This window comes from Dromiciops gliroides, chromosome 1, assembly GCF_019393635.1.
Source record: "Dromiciops gliroides isolate mDroGli1 chromosome 1, mDroGli1.pri, whole genome shotgun sequence".
NCBI lineage: Eukaryota > Metazoa > Chordata > Mammalia > Microbiotheria > Microbiotheriidae > Dromiciops > Dromiciops gliroides.
The window spans coordinates 67,463,061-67,480,246 of record NC_057861.1 but is presented as its reverse complement, the minus strand read 5'-3'; the positions used below and the strand labels follow the sequence as shown (position 1 = coordinate 67,480,246).

General features: G+C 44.5%; 1 protein-coding gene across 1 annotated transcript in view; it reads left to right on the top strand.

Moving 5' to 3' along the window:
• Nucleotides 1-11,682: 11,682 nt before the first annotated feature.
• Nucleotides 11,683-17,186, top strand: part of LOC122745420 (3-galactosyl-N-acetylglucosaminide 4-alpha-L-fucosyltransferase FUT3-like) — a 45,002-nt gene continuing 39,498 nt past the window's right edge. The window contains exons 1-2 of the mRNA XM_043990720.1: nucleotides 11,683-11,700; nucleotides 11,840-11,972. Of these exons, the coding sequence (XP_043846655.1) occupies nucleotides 11,683-11,700; nucleotides 11,840-11,972 (151 nt within the window). The remainder of the gene's footprint in view (nucleotides 11,701-11,839; nucleotides 11,973-17,186) is intronic.

Here is a 17,186-nt window from a genome sequence, read left to right as displayed (position 1 = left end):
ACTCACCAGACTGTGAGCTTAGTTCCAGATGACACTGGTGCTTCAGCTGATTCAGAGGCTCTGAGGGTCTCCTTCTCTGGTGAGGACTTCCTGAGACTGGATCTGTGTCAGGGTGACTGTGAGGTTGGGCCCGACTCCTATATCAGCACAGCAGCTCCCTCCTTCTGACCTTCCAAGCTGTTCTTGGTTAGAAGATTATTTCAGCACATTCTTCTGTGAGTTTTGCTGCTCTGGGTATTTTCCTATGACCTTATTTGGATGTTTTTTGGAGCAATCGTGTCATGAGTTTGGGAGCTCACTCCCTATATAATGCTTTTAAGATTTACAAAGTGCTTTATGTAGACAGGGTATCTTGAGATATCCCATACAATCTCTTGCCTTATTTTTTTTTTTATGTTTTGTTTTTGTGGGACAATAAGGGTTAAATGACTTGCCCAGGGTCACACAGCTATTAAGTGTCAAGTGTCTGAGGCTGGATTTGAACTCACGTCCTCCTGAATCCAGGGCCAGTGCATTATCCACTGCTCCACCTAGCTGCCCCCTATCCCATACAATCTCATTGGATTCTTGCAACCCCGCAAGAGGAAGAGAAGATGACTTACCAAGAGTCACGCAGCTAGTAAGTATCTCAGGCAGGATTTGAAGTCAGGGTTTCCTGGCATTGAGCCCAGTGCTCTATCCACCATGCCATCTAGACAGAAGTCAGAAGGCCTAGCTCTAAACCTCTTTCACTCACTAGTCATGTGACCACTATCCATGTTACAGCTTCTTGGAGCCACAGGTGAGAGTTGGGTGAAGGTAGACACCAAAAGTGGAAGAGCAACTCTGAAAAGAATTTCACAAGCCCTCACACAGAGGTGCCAGTCTTCTAAACTCATTATTCAACTCCAACTATTCTCTCCAAAGTTATCAAGCGTAATGGATTGTTCTCCATCTCCATTCTTTTTTAATTTATTTTAAAATTTTTTTTAAATTTAAAAAAAATTTTTTTTCATCCTCATTCTTCTTGAGCTTCCTATGGCATGTGAAGATGTTGACCAGCCTCTCCTACTAGACACTCTCTGCCCTCTCTTGGTTCTCCTGTTACCTGTGTGACTATTTCCTCTCAGTGTCCTGGGCTAATCCATTATCTATGCCACACTTGCTAACTGTAGGTGAACCCCAAGAGTTGGTTCTGTCCCCTTTCTCTTTTCTATCTCTACTCCCTTGCCAGGTGGCCTGATCAGTTCCTGTGGGTTTAATCACCATCTCTCTGCAGATGATTCCTAGATCTAGGTAGCCATCTGTGGTCCCTCTTCCAAACTCGGCAGCTGTTTATTTGAATTTCAAACTGCATATCCCATAGACACCTCAGACTCAACATATGTAGAACTCATTATCTTTGCCCTTCTTCCAGACTTCCTTATTATCCCTGTCAAGGATATGACTGACCTTCCAGTCAATGAGGTTTGCAGCCCCATTGCCATTCTAAATTTCTCACTCTCACTCCCCCAATATGGTCAATCAATTGCCAGATTCCTACCTCCTCCTTCCTTTGGGGTATACGGGGTGTTTGGAGAAGACTGGCGCCTCTGTGTGAGGGCTTGTGGAGCCCTTTTCAGAGTTGCTTTTCCACTTTTGGTGTCCACCTTCACCCAACTCTCACCTGTGGCTCCAAGAAGCTGTAGCATGAGCAGTGGCCACACCCCACTAAAACTCTCTGAAGACAGGCTAAATCAGATTGAGGGAAACCTATCAGTGAATTAGGGGGGTGCCCACCCCAAGCATGTGAAGACGTCCCCTGGCGGAATGAATGATCAACCACCCCTCAAGCCCTCATCATGTTTTACCTGAAACAGCCTCCTATTTAATCTCCCTAAGATTCTCAATTGCAATCCAACTACCAAAGTGGTTTTCCTAAAGTGCGATTCTGACTGTCACTCCCCTGCTCAAGAAACTTCAGTGGCTCCCTATTACCTCCAGGGTCAAATTTATAAACTCCTCTGTTTGGCATTTAAAACCCTTCACAGGGGGCGGCTAGGTGGTGCAGTGGATAAAGCACCGGCCCTGGATTCAGGAGTTCCTGAATTCAAATCCGGCCTCAGACACTTGACACTTACTAGCTGTGTGACCCTGGGCAAGTCACTTAACCCCCATTGCCCCGCAAAAAAACAAAAACAAAAAACAAACAAACAAAAAAAACCCCTTCACAACCCAGCCCCTCCCTACCATTCCAGTCTTCTAACATATTACTTCCTTCCATGCATACTTTGATCCAGCCATCTGGGTCACTTTCTGTGTCCCCTGTCCCTGGAATGCACTGCCTCCTCACCTCTTGAAATCATGGCTTCCTTCAAGACTCAGCTTGAGAATCACCTTCTCCTTGAAGCCTTTTATGATCCCTCTCCCTCTCAATACTTCCTTGTGCTCCTTTTACATATATTGAATATGCATACATAGGCATGAACTTATGCATATTCTTATTGTTTACCCTCACTAGGATGGAAGCTTCATGAGAGCAGGGGGATTCTCACTTTTGTCTTTGCATCATCGATGCCTTGCCTAGTGCCTGGCAGCCGAGTGAGACAATGGAGAGAATGCTGGGCCTGGAGTCAGAAGGATCTGAGTTCAAGTCCATCCTCAGACACTTGTTAGCTGGATGACCTTGGACAAGTTGCATAACCTTCATTTGCCTCAGTTTCCTCAATTGTAAAATGAGAATAGTAAAGCACCTACCTCTCGGAGTTGTTGCAAGGATCAAATGGCATATTTGTAAATTTCTTAGCTCAGAGGCTGGCACACAGGTGTTTAATAAATGCTTATGCTTTTCCTCCCCTTGATGCCTAACAAGTGCTTAATAAATGCTTAGTGACTGATCAATTGTAGTAATCAGAGGAGGAGGTTTGGAGTCAGAAGACCCAGATTCAAATTCAAATTCAGGCTCTATTAATTACAACATACATGATCCTTAGGCAAGTGCCCTCTTCTCTCTTTGCCCTAGCCCCTTCATATATAAACTTATGGATGGGAACTGGGTTATTTCTAAAGTCCCTTCCAGCTCTTGACTGGCTGATTGAGTGATATCCTCTGACCTGCTCAGCGGAATCAAAAACATTCTGACGATTTGCACCATCCAGCTGTGGAATGTCAGGACGGGCTGGGGGTTAAAACCCCCCATCCCTAGATGCCACAGGATTCAGAGCTGGAAGGAACGTGTGGATACTCATGTAATTTTTTTTCAGAGGGGGTACTTGGGCCCAGAGACTAGCCAAAGTCACTGCTAGTCAGTGTCCAAGTTCACGGGGTGTTAGAGGATGGCACATTTACAGAAATGGAACCCCAGGGAAATTAAGTGACTGTTCCTAATGCAGAAAATAAAATGTACAGGATTAAAAAGAAAACCAAAGATCAGTGACAATAAGATCTATTTCCCCTCCATCCAGATTCATGGATCCCCTAAACTCTATAAACTGTAGATTTTTCTTCCTGGGCTTCTATGATTTGAGCCTGAGTTCACCCTGGACTGACCCCCTCCTAGATTCCCCATCTCCCTGCCTGTGGAGCCCCTTGTCTCTCCCCACCTCCCTTGGAGCCCCCGCCTACGCCCCTTGGGGTGGGCCCCTGAGGACACCTCCTGACTTCTCTGTTTGCCAACCTGGGCCCCTGGCGCTGACAGGGACAAAGAACAGGGAAGTTTGCCAGGATGCCCCCCCTCCCATTCACCCATCCCCACTCTGTTAGTGGTGGGGGAGGGGGAAAGCTGGGCCCCACAGAGGGTGTTTCCACCAGGGCCAGTGGCTGCATCACTGGCCTAGTGGGGGGCCGGTGGGGGCCTCAGACGTGGGCAGAGACCCTGGCTTCAGCGCAGCCCTGGCCCAGGAGGGCCTTCAAGCAGATGCCTCACTAATTAGGAGTCTCCTTATACCTGCCCCAGGCCCCCAGTACACTGGCCCCAGCATGTCCCTAGCCCACAGCATCCACTAGCTTCTACCCCAGCCCCTTTCCTGGGCCCCCATCCCCTAGCTCTCTCTCCAGATGTAGGGGTGTGTCCCATCGCCCATGCCCTATACCTCCTGCCCTCCCCCCATCAATGGACCCAGACTTGGAAGGGGGAGTGGCCTTGACAATCCTGTGGAGAGACAGGAAGGAATAGTGAAGAGTGTGATGAGTCTGGAGGCAGCTGACCAGGGTTGGAAACCTGGGGCTGTCACTGAGTATTCGTCATTGGGAAAGCCTCTTCTGGGGCTGTTGTTTCCTTATCTGTCCAATGAAAAGATCTGGCTGGATGATCTCAGAAAAGGGTCCTTCCTGCTGTGAACCCCCTGAATCCCTAATCTCCAAGATCTCTGGGTCTCACCAGGAAAATGGAGCAAAAATAACTAATTAATTAATTAAAAATACACGTTGTTTTTTTTAAAATTAATTTTGAAAAAGAAGCAGCTAGGTAGCAAAGAGGATAGAGTGCTGGGCCTTGAGTTGGGAAGACCTGAGCTCAAATCTGGCCCCAGACACTTACTAGCTGTGTGACCCTGGGCGAGTCACTTCACCTCTGCCTATTTCAGTTTCCTCAACTGCAAAATGGGGTTAATAACACTTACCTTGCAAGGTTGTTGTGCCTGGCGCATAGTAGGTGCTCTGTAAATGTGTGTGAGTGTGTATGTGTGTAGATACACACATATATAGGTATATATTATATGTGCTCATACACACATACATATACTATGTTTGTGTATATACATACACATATACCTACATCCATAAATCCCACCTACCCTCATGGGGGACAGTGACTGCCAGAGTTTGATCTGGCTTCCAGATGTCACAAGTGGCAGGACCCAGAAGCACCAGGAGCAGAATGGTCACTGGGAGGAACTGAGTAAAAGTCCCTTGAGATTGTCCTACTCCTCTCCAGCCCGGCAGTTCTCCCTGCCTGGAATGCACTTCCCCCTTGAAAAGCATTAGAATTAAACTTTAGAACCCAGAATGTCAGAGCCGAGAGGGGCCTTAGAACATGGGATGTCAGAGCTGGGAGGGGCCTTAGAACACAGAATGTCAGAGCTGAGAGGGGCCTTAGAACATGGAATGTCAGAGCTGGGAGGGGTCTTAGGACATGGAATGTCAGAGCTGGGAGGGCCCTTAGAACAGAGAATGTCAGAGCCGGTGAGATCCTTAGAACATAGGCTGTTTGAGTTGGAAGCGACCTTGGAATGTATAAAGTCAGAGATGAGGACTTAGCGTGTACATTGTCAGAGCCCCTCCATGCCAACCCCTCATTTTACAGATGGCACAGCTGTTGCCCAGTAGAGAAATGACCAGGTCACAAAACCAGCCAGGGCTGGGGCTGGGATCCAGCAGCAGAACCCTGAGCCAGGCGGGCCTCTTTCCACAGCCTCCCTCTGGCAGTTAATTGATGGAAGCTGCAGCTGGGGCTGAGTGGACCATGAGGGGATTCGTGCCCTGATGAAGCCAGCCGTGATGGGTGCAGGGCCATCTCATCCCACCTGTCTGCTCCCTGCTTTGGCCAGAGGACTAGGGGCTGGGCAGCAGTTCCAAATCTTCCCTAATCCTCTTTCCTTAATCTTCCCCTTCAGCTGTGGCCAGGCTACAAGGGGACTGCTCACAGCTCAGTCCTTCTTGCTGTCTGGGGATTTGGCTGCCATTTGGGACTGGGTAGGCCTCCCCCCAGCCTCTCTGGGCAGCCTCTGTAATGCTTCTCAATGTCTTGTCTGAGCTGTGGGCTCTCCTCCTACTTCGGGGCTAATAAGGAGCCACAGTCTTGGTATGAGCGGGAGTCTGGGTGAAGTTGGCGAGTGGTGGGAGAGGTGGTGCCTCTGTGGTTCAGGTGTGAGCAGGCAAAAGTCAAAACCATAACTAGGAATTCTTGTTTCTCAAGCAAACTCAGGTGAGTGGTTGTGGTACAGAGGCACCAGGAGTAGGGGCAGTTTATTCACCAGAGCAACTGGGAAGGGGGCACTGTGGTGACAGGTGTCTGGGGGGTAGGTAGGAGTGACTGAGCAGTGGTTAGGCCATGGGCCAGAGGAGAGCCTTTAACCAAGGAAGGTGCTGGGATGATAGGTGCTGTGGAGAGAAAGTAGAGAGAAAGATGTATATCTATGTCTGTTTCTGTGTCTATGTATCTGTAGCTATACCTATACCTATACCTGTACCTATAGCTATAGCTATACCTATACTTATATCTATATCCACGTCTAATCTTACCCAGGAAGATCCCTCCTCCCCCACAGCCTTTTCCTCTGATTGTTCTGTTTCTTCTGGAACCACTATTTTGAAATTAAGGAAGGGCCCAGGCCAGCCATGTTCACGTCCTTATTCCTCTTAGGGTTCTGCTGCTGAATCTCTGGATTTCTCTCTCCACCTCCACCCCTTTCAGCTTCTCTTTACACTTCCCCATTAGAGGGTAAGCACTCTGAGGGCAGAGACTAGCTTTTTTCTTCCATTCATATTCCCATTGTGTAGGAAGTACCAGGCACATAGTAAGCATTTAAATGCTTGTTGAGTTGACTGACTTGACATGGCTAATGCCAGAATTTGTTTTGCTTGACTATGTATAGTTGTTACAAGAGCCACCTGCCACCCCCTTCAGTGGTATGTAGAAATGAAGGAAACTAAATATTTGTTCCTTAACAAATTTTCTTAATTAAAAATTTAAATCATTACTCTCTTTTGTTTTTTCCTCACTTTCATTTCCCTTTTATCCTTGCCCCTTCAAGAGAGCCATCTGTCATTATAAGAGAAAAAAAAACCATAGTTTAGCAAAACTAAACAACCCACCAACTCAATCTGAAATCATATACAGTGTTCTCCACCCAAGTCCCCCACCTCTGCAAAGAAGGGAGGGAGGTACATTCTTTTTTTTTTTTTTTTTAGGGGGCAATGAGGGTTAAGTGACTTGTCGAGGGTCACACAACTAGTAAGTGTCAAGTGTCTGAGGCTGGATTTCAAATCAGGTCCTCCTGAATCCAGGGCCGGTGCTTATCCACTGGTACATTCTTATATATAATCTTTGGGGATCAAGTTTGGTCATTATAATTTCCCAGCATTTGGTTTTGTGGTTGTTCCTTATATTTACAAGGCAGCTAGGTGGCACCATAGTGCACAGAGCACTGCACCTGGAGTCAGGTCATCTTCCATTAGTTCGAATCTGGCTTCAGACACTAATTAGCTGTGTGACCCTGTTTGCCTCAGTTTCTTCATCTGTAAAATGAGCTGGAGAATGAAATGGCAAGCTTCTCCAGCATCTTTGCCAAGAGAACCCCAAATGGGGTCGCAAAGAGTTGGAAACAATGGAAGAACAATAATATTTACATCATTATAAATATTATATATAATCATTATCCTATCCGTATCAGTTCATGTAAGTCTTCCTACGTTTCTCTGAATTCTTCATGGTCATTGTTTCTTACAGCATAGTAATATTTCATGACATTCTTGTACCACAGTTTGTTTAGCCATTCCCCATTGGCTGAATATGGGATTCAGAGTCCTTTGCACAACCCCTCCAACGTAGAGTTTTCCCATCTTCTGAATGAATAAGCAAATGACGAAACCTCATTAAGTGCTGACTGTGTGCAAAGTCCTGTGCTAAGCACTAGGGACACAAATAGAAGAGCAAGACTGTCCTGGCTCTAATAGGGGAGGTAACTTGTATTTCAGCTCCAAGTCCTTAAGGGAACAGCAGCAAATCAGCTGATAATGCATTTCCTTTCATGTAATTTCCATAGGTAAAACCTCATCCATTTTTGATGCTGAGCCATTTGACAATGAGGAGGCCTTTGGTGTTGAGAACTTTTCCCCCTAGGGCTTCAGTAGATGTGACTGCTGGGTCTGTGGGTCCCTATAGAGGCAGATGCCGGGTCACATATCCACAGGGTCTGCTTGCTTGGGTGATGGCTGCAGAGGCTAAACTAGAAACAGGGCCAGTGGCCTGGGGAGGGGCGATGCTATTCTAGGAGCTTTTTGGCTGCCCTGCCCCTTGATTGCAGTTAGTCAGTGGGTGGTAGTGGTGGTTAGAGGCTTGGGTTATTGTTACTTCCTCTCTCTCTTTCTCTCTCTCTCTCTTTTTTTTTTAGTGAGGCAATTGGGGTTAAGTGACTTGCCTAGGGTCACACAGCTAGTAAGTGTTAAGTGTCTGAGGCCGGATTTGAACTCCAGGGCCGGTGCTCTATTCACTGCGCCACCTAGCTGCTCCACTTCTCTGGATCATAGGCAGCTAGGTGACACAATAGATAGAGCACTGGACCCTGAATTAGAAAAATCTGAGTTCAAATATGGCTCCAGACACTCACTAGCTATGTGACCCTGGGTAAGTCATTTATTTGCCTCAGTTTCCTTCCATGTAAAATGAGAATAATAATATGCACCTACCTCCCAAGGTGATTGTGAGGATAAAATTCCTGGCACATAGTAGATGCTTAATAAATGTTTATCCCCCTTCCCTTCCTCATGTCTGGGCCAGACTAGAAGCAGAGCTGGTGGTCTGGGGAGCACCATTACTCCTAGGGCTCCTGGGCCCAGGGTCCTGGATCATCTCCATTAAGGTCTACGAGGAGGTGGTCATGGGCTGACTTGCCTGTTATCTTTTGCCAATTTTCTGGGTGTAAGGTAAAACCCAAGTAACACAATTTCAGACAAAGTACAGGGCTTAGATTCAGTGGAAGGGATCAGGAATAGATCTGTGATTTTATTGATACAAAGAATTCCCAGATAAGGAAAGTCCCCCTTCTAATGTAAGTCACCACCTTCTTAGTAACTTATAGATATAGAGGGCTGCCTTCGGGAGCTGAGAGGTTTAAACAACTGCCCAGGGGCACACAGTCAGAGGAAGGACTTCAGCTTAAACATCCAGATTCCATAGCCTGTTCTCTACCCACTACATTGTACTGCCTCTTAGCCCCAGAGGACCTAGGTTCAAATCCTGACTCTTCTAATACCTGTTTGACTTTGGTCAATTCACTTTTTTCTGGTCCTCAGTTTCTCAACCGTACCATGGAATCCTAGAATCTCAGAGTTGGGCAGGACCTCAGAAACCACTTAGTCCAACCTACACATGACCAAAAATCTATGAAAATAATTATTCATAATCAATATCTTGGGGGACCAAAGATCTCTCCTTCTTAGTCCTCTCTTTCCACTACTCAAAGATAAGGTCTTGGGGCAGCTAGGTGGCTCAGTGGATAGAGCACCAGCCCTAGAGTCAGGAATACCTGAGTTCAAATCAGGCCTCAGACACTTAACACTTACTAGCTGTGTGACCCTGGGCAAGTCACTTAACCCCAATTGCCTCACTAAAAAAAAAAAAAAAAGATAAGGTCTCCTTGAGAGATTTCATCAAATCTCCTCTAGGTCAAACCCAACCCAAACCCAAGCTAACAAAAGGAGCCTGGGGTGGAGACAGATTCTTTTGCCTAGATAAACTGAAGGACTTTGCTGATGAGATTTAACCTGCAGAAACCAGTTCTAGGTGGGAAGCATGGTGCCCCCATCAGCTTGGGTGGGGGTCTCTACATTTTTTTCCCCCGATGTCATCTTTACTTGAGTCACTATCCCCAACTTCATTTTAATATAACCTACCTCCAAATCATGTCAACCAATTAGATTTGAATGGTGCTAACCAGTTAGATTTGATTGTTATGTGAGGGACTTCCTACAGTGGGAAGGGTATAAGAACCAAGACCAACCACGAGGAAGGAGTCTAGTCTGGAGAAATGGCCATAGACCTCATTTTATTAATAACCCACCAGCCATATTAAAAAAATGATTAAATTGCCCATATACTATGTCTCTCATTTGTTTTGTTTTGTTTTGTTTGGGTTTTTTGGGGGGGTTTTTTTGGTGAGGCGATTGGGGTTAAGTGACTTGCCTAGGGTCACACAGCTAGTAAGTGTTAAGTGTCCGAGGCCCGATTTGAACTCAGGTCCTCCTGAATCCAGGGCTGGTGCTCTATCCACTGCACCACCTAGCTGCCCCGTCTCTCATATTTTTAATCATTACAAATCCTATCTTCAAAATATACAGAGTCATTCCTAGGCTTTACTTAAAGTCAGGAGGAGCTGGGTTCAAATCTTTCCTTGGATACATGTTAGCTATGTAACGTTTTAATTGCATCCAGTACCTTTCCCACTCACCCTCTATTCTTTCTTTCTTTCTTTCTTTCTTTTTTTTTTTTTTGCAGGGCAATGAGGGTTAAGTGACTTGCCCAGGGTCACACAGCTGGTGAGTGTCAAGTGTCTGAGGCTGGTTTTGAACTCAGGTCCTCCTGAATCCAGGGCCAGTGTTCTATCCACTGCACCACCTAGCTGCCTCAGCTGTGTAACTCAGAGCAAATCATTTAACCTCTCTGAAACTCACTTTCCTTATCTATAAACCAAAAGCTATAAGAACTGTGGTCCCAGACTCATAAGGTTCCTGTGAGAGGCAAATGAAATTATGTATGTGAAGAAAACTCTTTGTGAACTTTAAAATGCTATGTAAACATTGCATGTTATTATTGTTGTTGTTTGAAATCCTCTAATGAGGAGAAGCCACTCCCTCCCAAGGCATCACATTCCATTTTTAATAGCTCTAATTACAAGAAAGTTATCTCATTACAACCAGCCTACAGCTTCCTCTCTGCCATGTCTACCCATCACTGCTCTCTGGGGCTGAACAAAATGAACCCTGCTTCCACGTGACCAGCCCTTCAAATACTTGGGGGTAACAATCAGGGCTTCCCTACCTTCAGATCTCCTCTAAGCTAAACATCTCCCAGTTCCTTCAATTGTGCCTTGGATGGAACAATCTTAAAGCCCTTTGCTATCCTTGGTCACAGACTTTTGGATACTTTTCGTCTCATCATTGTCCTTCCTACATTATTGGTGGAATTGCACTGTTATAAAAGTGACAAAATAGAGTCTATTTTTTGACCCAACAGTGGTTCTTTGGCTTGGATTTTATCCTCCAAACATCATATTATGGGGAAAAGCACTTATCTGTATAAAAATATTCATTGATGTTCTATTTGTGACAGCAAAAAAATTAGAAATAATGTATATGCCCATTAATTGGAGAATGGCTGAACAAACTATCACAGGTTGATAGAATGAAATATCGTACTATTTAAAAAAAAAAAAGCTTACAAGGAAATGTGGAAATACCTACACAGAGTAATGCAGTTAGGTGGTGCAATGGATAGAGCCCTGGGCTTAGAGTCAAGAAGACCTGAGTTCAAATCCTTCCTGGGACATTTACTAGCTGTGATGTCCCAGGCACTCCACTTAACCTCTCTAGGCCTCAGTTTCCTCATCTGGAAAATGTGGGAGTTGGACTTGCTGGCCTCTGCGGTTTCTTCCAGCGTGAAATCAACAATTCTACAGTCCTGTGATGCACTGTGAAATCAGCAGAACCAGGACCGTCTACGCCCTGACAGCAAACCCTATGAGAAAGAAAAGAAAGGAAAAGAAAACAGAGCCGCAAGTGGGGAAACCAGATGGGGACCCAGAACAAAAGCGTTTTCTTTGCTTTGTTGTTTGCCAGTTCCTTTGTTTCTGCCTCGTTCAAGTCTGAGTGTTGAGTAAGAGTTTGTTCCGAGCTGTGTGTGTGTGTGTCAGTGTGTGTGTGTGTGTGTGTTTCTGATTGTTTTTGTTGGCAGTTATTAAGTTTATTGTAATTGGGTAAAAAAAAAAAAAAACCCAAACAAGGCTCAATATGAGTCAACAGAGGCAGGTGAGAAAGCTAATGAGATCTTAGGCTACATGAAGGGGGCTGAGACCAGGGGGTGTGGGGATTGGTGCTCCTTCTAGGCTCTGTCCTGGTCAGACTCCATTTAAACCTGGGGTAAGGTTCTGGTAGGTCACCTTTTCAGAAGGACACTGACAAGGACAGGGACAAGGAAAAGGAGAAGCTGGACAGTGGCCAAAGGAACACAACAAGGATGGTCGTCAAGATCATGCCAGATGGGCATGGGCTAAAGGGACGAGGGAAAATTTGGATGGAAGGTGAAGGAGGAAGGGTCAGTGTGATAGCTCATCTTCAAATATTTGAAGGGCTGTCCTGTGGGAGAGGGATCACATTTGTTCAGGTTAGTTCCAGAGGACAAAAGAAAAGCAGAAAGGAGGGGAATAAGCATCTCTAGAGCACCTACTGTTTACCGGGCACTGCGCTACATGATTTACAAATATTTGATCCTCACAATAACTCTGTTAAGGTAGGTGATGTTATTACCCCTCCCCCCATTTTACAGTTGAGGAAACTGAGGTAGGCAGCAATTAAGTGCCCAGGGTCACACAGTTAATAAGTGTCTGTGACTGGATTTGAACTCAGGTTTTTCTGACTCTGGGCCAGTGCTCTGTCCACTGTGCCACCCACAAGTGATAGAGGGAAGGGGGCAGAGAAGCAGATGTAGGATAATGAGGTACTTCCTCAAAATAAAAGCTACCCCAAAATGGAATGGGATGTCCCTCACTAGAGGTCTTCGAACAAAAGCTAGATGACTGCTTATAGGGTAGGGTGTCAGTGGCATCCTTATTCAGTGGGAGCTAGAGAACATTGCCTCTGAGATTCAGTGATGCTGATTCCTAACTCCTTACTAGCTATGTGACCCTGGGCAAGTCACCTAACCCTGTTTGCCTCAGTTTCCTCACCTGTCAAATGAGCTAGAGAAGGAAATGGGCAAACAACTTCAGTATCTTTACCCCAAATGGGGTCAAGAAGAATTGGACATGACTGGAAATGACTGAACAACAATTAGAAAAAAAAAATAGTCCAAATCCCAGAGATTAGCTACACTCCACATCTCTATATTTAGATTACTCATGTGTATGTAGTATAGATATATCTTACATGAGAATAGCAGACCGAGTGAGGAAGGTGGTGGTCTTACTGTCCTCTGATCAGTCAGGTCCCATCTGGAGCACTGTATTTAGTTCCAGACACCACTTTTTAGGAAGGACATCGATCATCTGGAGAGTGTCTACAGTAGGGAACCAGGATGGTGAAAGGATACACGTCCAGGCAGGGTCAGGAGAATCCTTTGAAGGAACCGGTTTATTTAACCTGGGGGGCAAAAGAAGATTGAGGAGGGTGGGAGCATGGGAGGGGAGGGGAAATAATTGCTGTCTTCAGATGTTAGAAGGACTGTCATAGGGCTTATTCTACCCAGCCCCTGAGGGCAGAACTGACAACAGTGGGGGAGGCAGATTTCGTCCTGATATAATAGAGAGCTCACAAATGAGGGTCGTCTCAAAGCCACTTCCCCACATGCAGTCCTGCCAGAATTGGATTTTATCATCTTTCATGATTTTGTCTCATCATGTTGAGGGTCAAGTTGTAATCTAGGGTCCTCTCAGTTGGCAATTCTCTGATCACTTGGGTATTTTTTTTTTCATGCGGGTCATAGATATTTGTATTTCCTTTTTAGAAAATTGGCTATTCACATCTTTGACCATTTTTCTGCTGGAGAATGTATATTGATAGTTTTAAAGACAGACATTAGTGGGGCAGCTAGATGGCACAGTGGATAGAGCACCGGCCCTGGAGTCAGGAGTACCTGAGTTCAAATTCAGCCTCAGACACTTAACACTTACTAGCTGTGTGACCCTGGGCAAGTCACTTAACCCCCAAACCAAACAAACAAACAAAAAAGATAGACATTAGTTCAATACATATTCTAGATGTCAGACCTTGATTTCCTTGATTTCATACATTTTATTGCAGATATTTTTCCCCCAGTGTGTTTTCCCCCCACAGTTCTTTTTTTTTTTTAAACACCAAATTCTATCTATTCACTCCTCCTTGTTTTTGAACTCATAAGTAGTTTTTGTGAACCCAAGTATAAGACTTTTCATTTTATGCCTGGCAGGTACACAGAGCACATCAAAAAGCATCTCCACATGGAAGATGCTAGGGGGATTGCTTCTGAGAGAACAGTGAGGATGTTTGGAGAAACTGTGGATCGTGTATAGACATGCTATCTGTTTCTATTTTGCATCATCAGCAGATATGACGAGCATCTATAGCTTTATCCAAGCCATTGGTAAAGAATGTCAAGTAGCATAGATCCAAGAATACATCCCTGTGGCACTCCACCACTGACCTCTTTATGAATTGACATGGAAGGCCAGTCATTTGACCAGCTCCAAATCTACCTACTGCCCTATTCTCTAGCCACATCTCTCCTTCTTGTCCACAAGAAGAGCATCAACTTTGATAAATGCTTTGCTAAAGTCTAAGCAAACTCTTTGTATAATACATTCCAGACAAGTAATCTAGAAAGCCTGACAAAAATGCCTGCCATGATCTTTCTCGATGGTACCATGTTGACTTTGGTTATCACCATTTACTTGGCTGCATGTTCACTGGCCATTGCTTTCATGGTAGATACTATCATTTTACCAGGAATTGGAGTCAAGCTCACTGGCTTATAGTTTTCAGGCTCTCCTTTATTATCTTTTTTTTTTTTTTAATTGGGACATTTTCTCTTCTTGGTTCCTAAAGTACTACAATCTGACCACAGAGATTACTGACTGTCCAAGAGGAGTCACAAATACCAGTTCATTCCGGACTCTGTGGTATCGTTTCTCTAGGCTTAATGACTTGAATTCATCAAAAGCAGTGAGGTACTCTTATACTCTCCCTCCTTATCATTGCCATTGTCGTCATCATCGTATCTCTGTACTTATCATTACTATCAAGCAGTTAGGTGAATAGAGATGGACTTGGAATCAAGAAGACCTGAGTTCAAATCTGACCCCAGATACTTGCTGTCTATGTGACCCTGAGCAAGTCATTTAATCTCTGTTTGCCTCAGTTTCCTCAACTGTAAAATGGGGATAGTAATGGTGCCTACCTTTGAAGGCTGCTGTGAGGATAAAAATGAGATAATGTTTGTAAATTGCTTTGTGTTATATAAAGATTAACTGTTATTATTAACATCACAGATTCTGAGAGTTAGAAGAGACCATCTAATTCGACTTATACATGACAGCAAGCCCCACTTTAACACATTCAAAAGAGGTCATCTAGCCTCAATTCAATAATAATAATATCTGGGCAGCTAGGGGGTACAGTGGATAAAGCACTGGCCCTGGATTCAGGAAGATCTGAGTTCAAATCTGACTTCAGACACTTGACATTTACTAGCTGTGTGACCCTGGGCAAGTCACTTAACCTTCATTGCCCTGAAAAAAAAATAATAATATCTAACATTTATATGGTGATTACTATGTGTTAGGCACTGTGCCATGTGCTTTCCAATGGTTATTTCTTTGAATCCTCGCATTAATCTTGGGAGGTAAGTACCCATTTTTCAGATGAGGAAATTGAGTCAAACAAAGATTAAGTGACTTGCCCAGGGTCACACAGCCAGTTAAGTATCAGAGATTAGATTTGAATTTAGATCTTTCTGACTCTATCCTTTGAGCCATCTAGCTGCCTACCTTTTCCAAAGAGGAAGATCTGAGTTTTCTAGCTGTATGACCATAGGCAAGTCACTCAACCTCTCTGAGCCCCAGTTTCTTCAGCTATAAAATGAGGACAATAACTTGTAGTATCTACTTTACAGGGTTGTTGTGAGGATCAAGAGGGATAATGGAAGTAAAGTGAGTCACAAACCTAAAAGTGCTAGAAAATCAGCAGTTGCTCTAATGACTAGAAACAGCCCTTATCCTCTAGCTTGAGGATGTAACAGGAACACCCCAGTGAGACTTCAGCAAAAACTGAGGTTACAAAGGGGCTAAAAGACAGAGATAGAGAACTATCAAGGTGACAGCCAGCAGATGAGAAATAGATACTCCCTACTTCAGACTCCCAAAAGAATATGGATATGGTTGGTATAAATGACAGGGCTGAAACTTATCACCCTAAGGCAACATGAAATGGCTTACTGAGGACAGGGGCTCTTGATTCAGGAAGATTCTTCCATCTCCTGCTCAGGGATTAGAAACCACCTCAAGACTCCGAGGGAGTCAAAGAGAAGAAACTTCTGCAGCTAAGGACTGTAACACCTAGTCAAGCCACTGGCTAAAGGTGGAAAAGACTCTAACTGCTCATCAGAGAACTAGCCTAGAAAACCAGTTGATCAACCCACAGCCCAGAAAAGAGCTTGGTGACTGATTCCCTAGGATCCTTCGGGGTGATAGCAATCTCTTCTCTTGAGACCCAACCTGTCGATGGTGGTGAAAACTGGGCGAGTTAATCTCAATTATTGGACAGCTGAGCCCCAGGGAGACATTACAAAGTGATAGAGCTTTTTATAAAATGTTTAGAAACTGGTTGGTCTGTGTTGTGGGGAGGGGAGGGAAGGGGGTTTGAATATAAATGAGATGTATAACTTATGTTGAATTGCTTAAGTTCTTGGGGGGGTGGGGAGGGAGGGAGGGATGAAGAGAAGTTGTAACACAGAGTTTTAAAAAATTGATGTTAAAAAAAGAATATAAATGAGAGCAGTTTGAAAATGTTAGCCTATGACAATACTGACTCATGGAAGTAAGACTAATAGCAGAAAATTCAAGTTTTGGTTTTATGGTTAACTTCTTTTGATTTGTTGTCACACTTTTCATGATCCCATTTGGGTTCTTTTTGGCAAAGATATTGGAATGGTTTGCTGCTTCCTTCTCCAGCTCATTTGACAGATGAGGAAATGGAGGCGAACAGGGTCCAGTGACTTGCCCAGGGTCACACAGCTAGTAAGTGTATGAGGCTGCATTGGAACCACTATCCAAATCAGCATCCTGGGCATTCCCTTTTTATGTGTCATCCAAACCAGGCCACAAAGCATAGAAGTAGATTTGAATTTTTGTTTTTGTTTTTGGAGGTGTTGGAGATACAATTTTTTTTAAGTTGGGGCAATGAGGGTTAAGTGACTTGCCCAGGGTCACACAGCTAGTAAGTGTCAAGTGTCTGAGGTCACATTTGAACTCAGGTCTTCCTGAATCCAGGGCCAGTGCTTTACCCACTGCACCACCTAGCTGCCCCCGTAGATTTGAATTTTGGAACCAGCCATTCAAACCAGCCATTGGAACAACAGTATTTGACTGATAAATTAATTCAGGTAAATCAATTCCTCCACCTTCAGTCTTAACTTTGATTTAACTCTCCTGGAAGATGAATTAGAATGTCAGAGTGTCCCAGGAATACCTTACATTTCTTTCATTAATTTCAGTATATCTCTGAATCTTTGTTAACCCTCATGCTGTCCAGGCAAACAAGGAAGC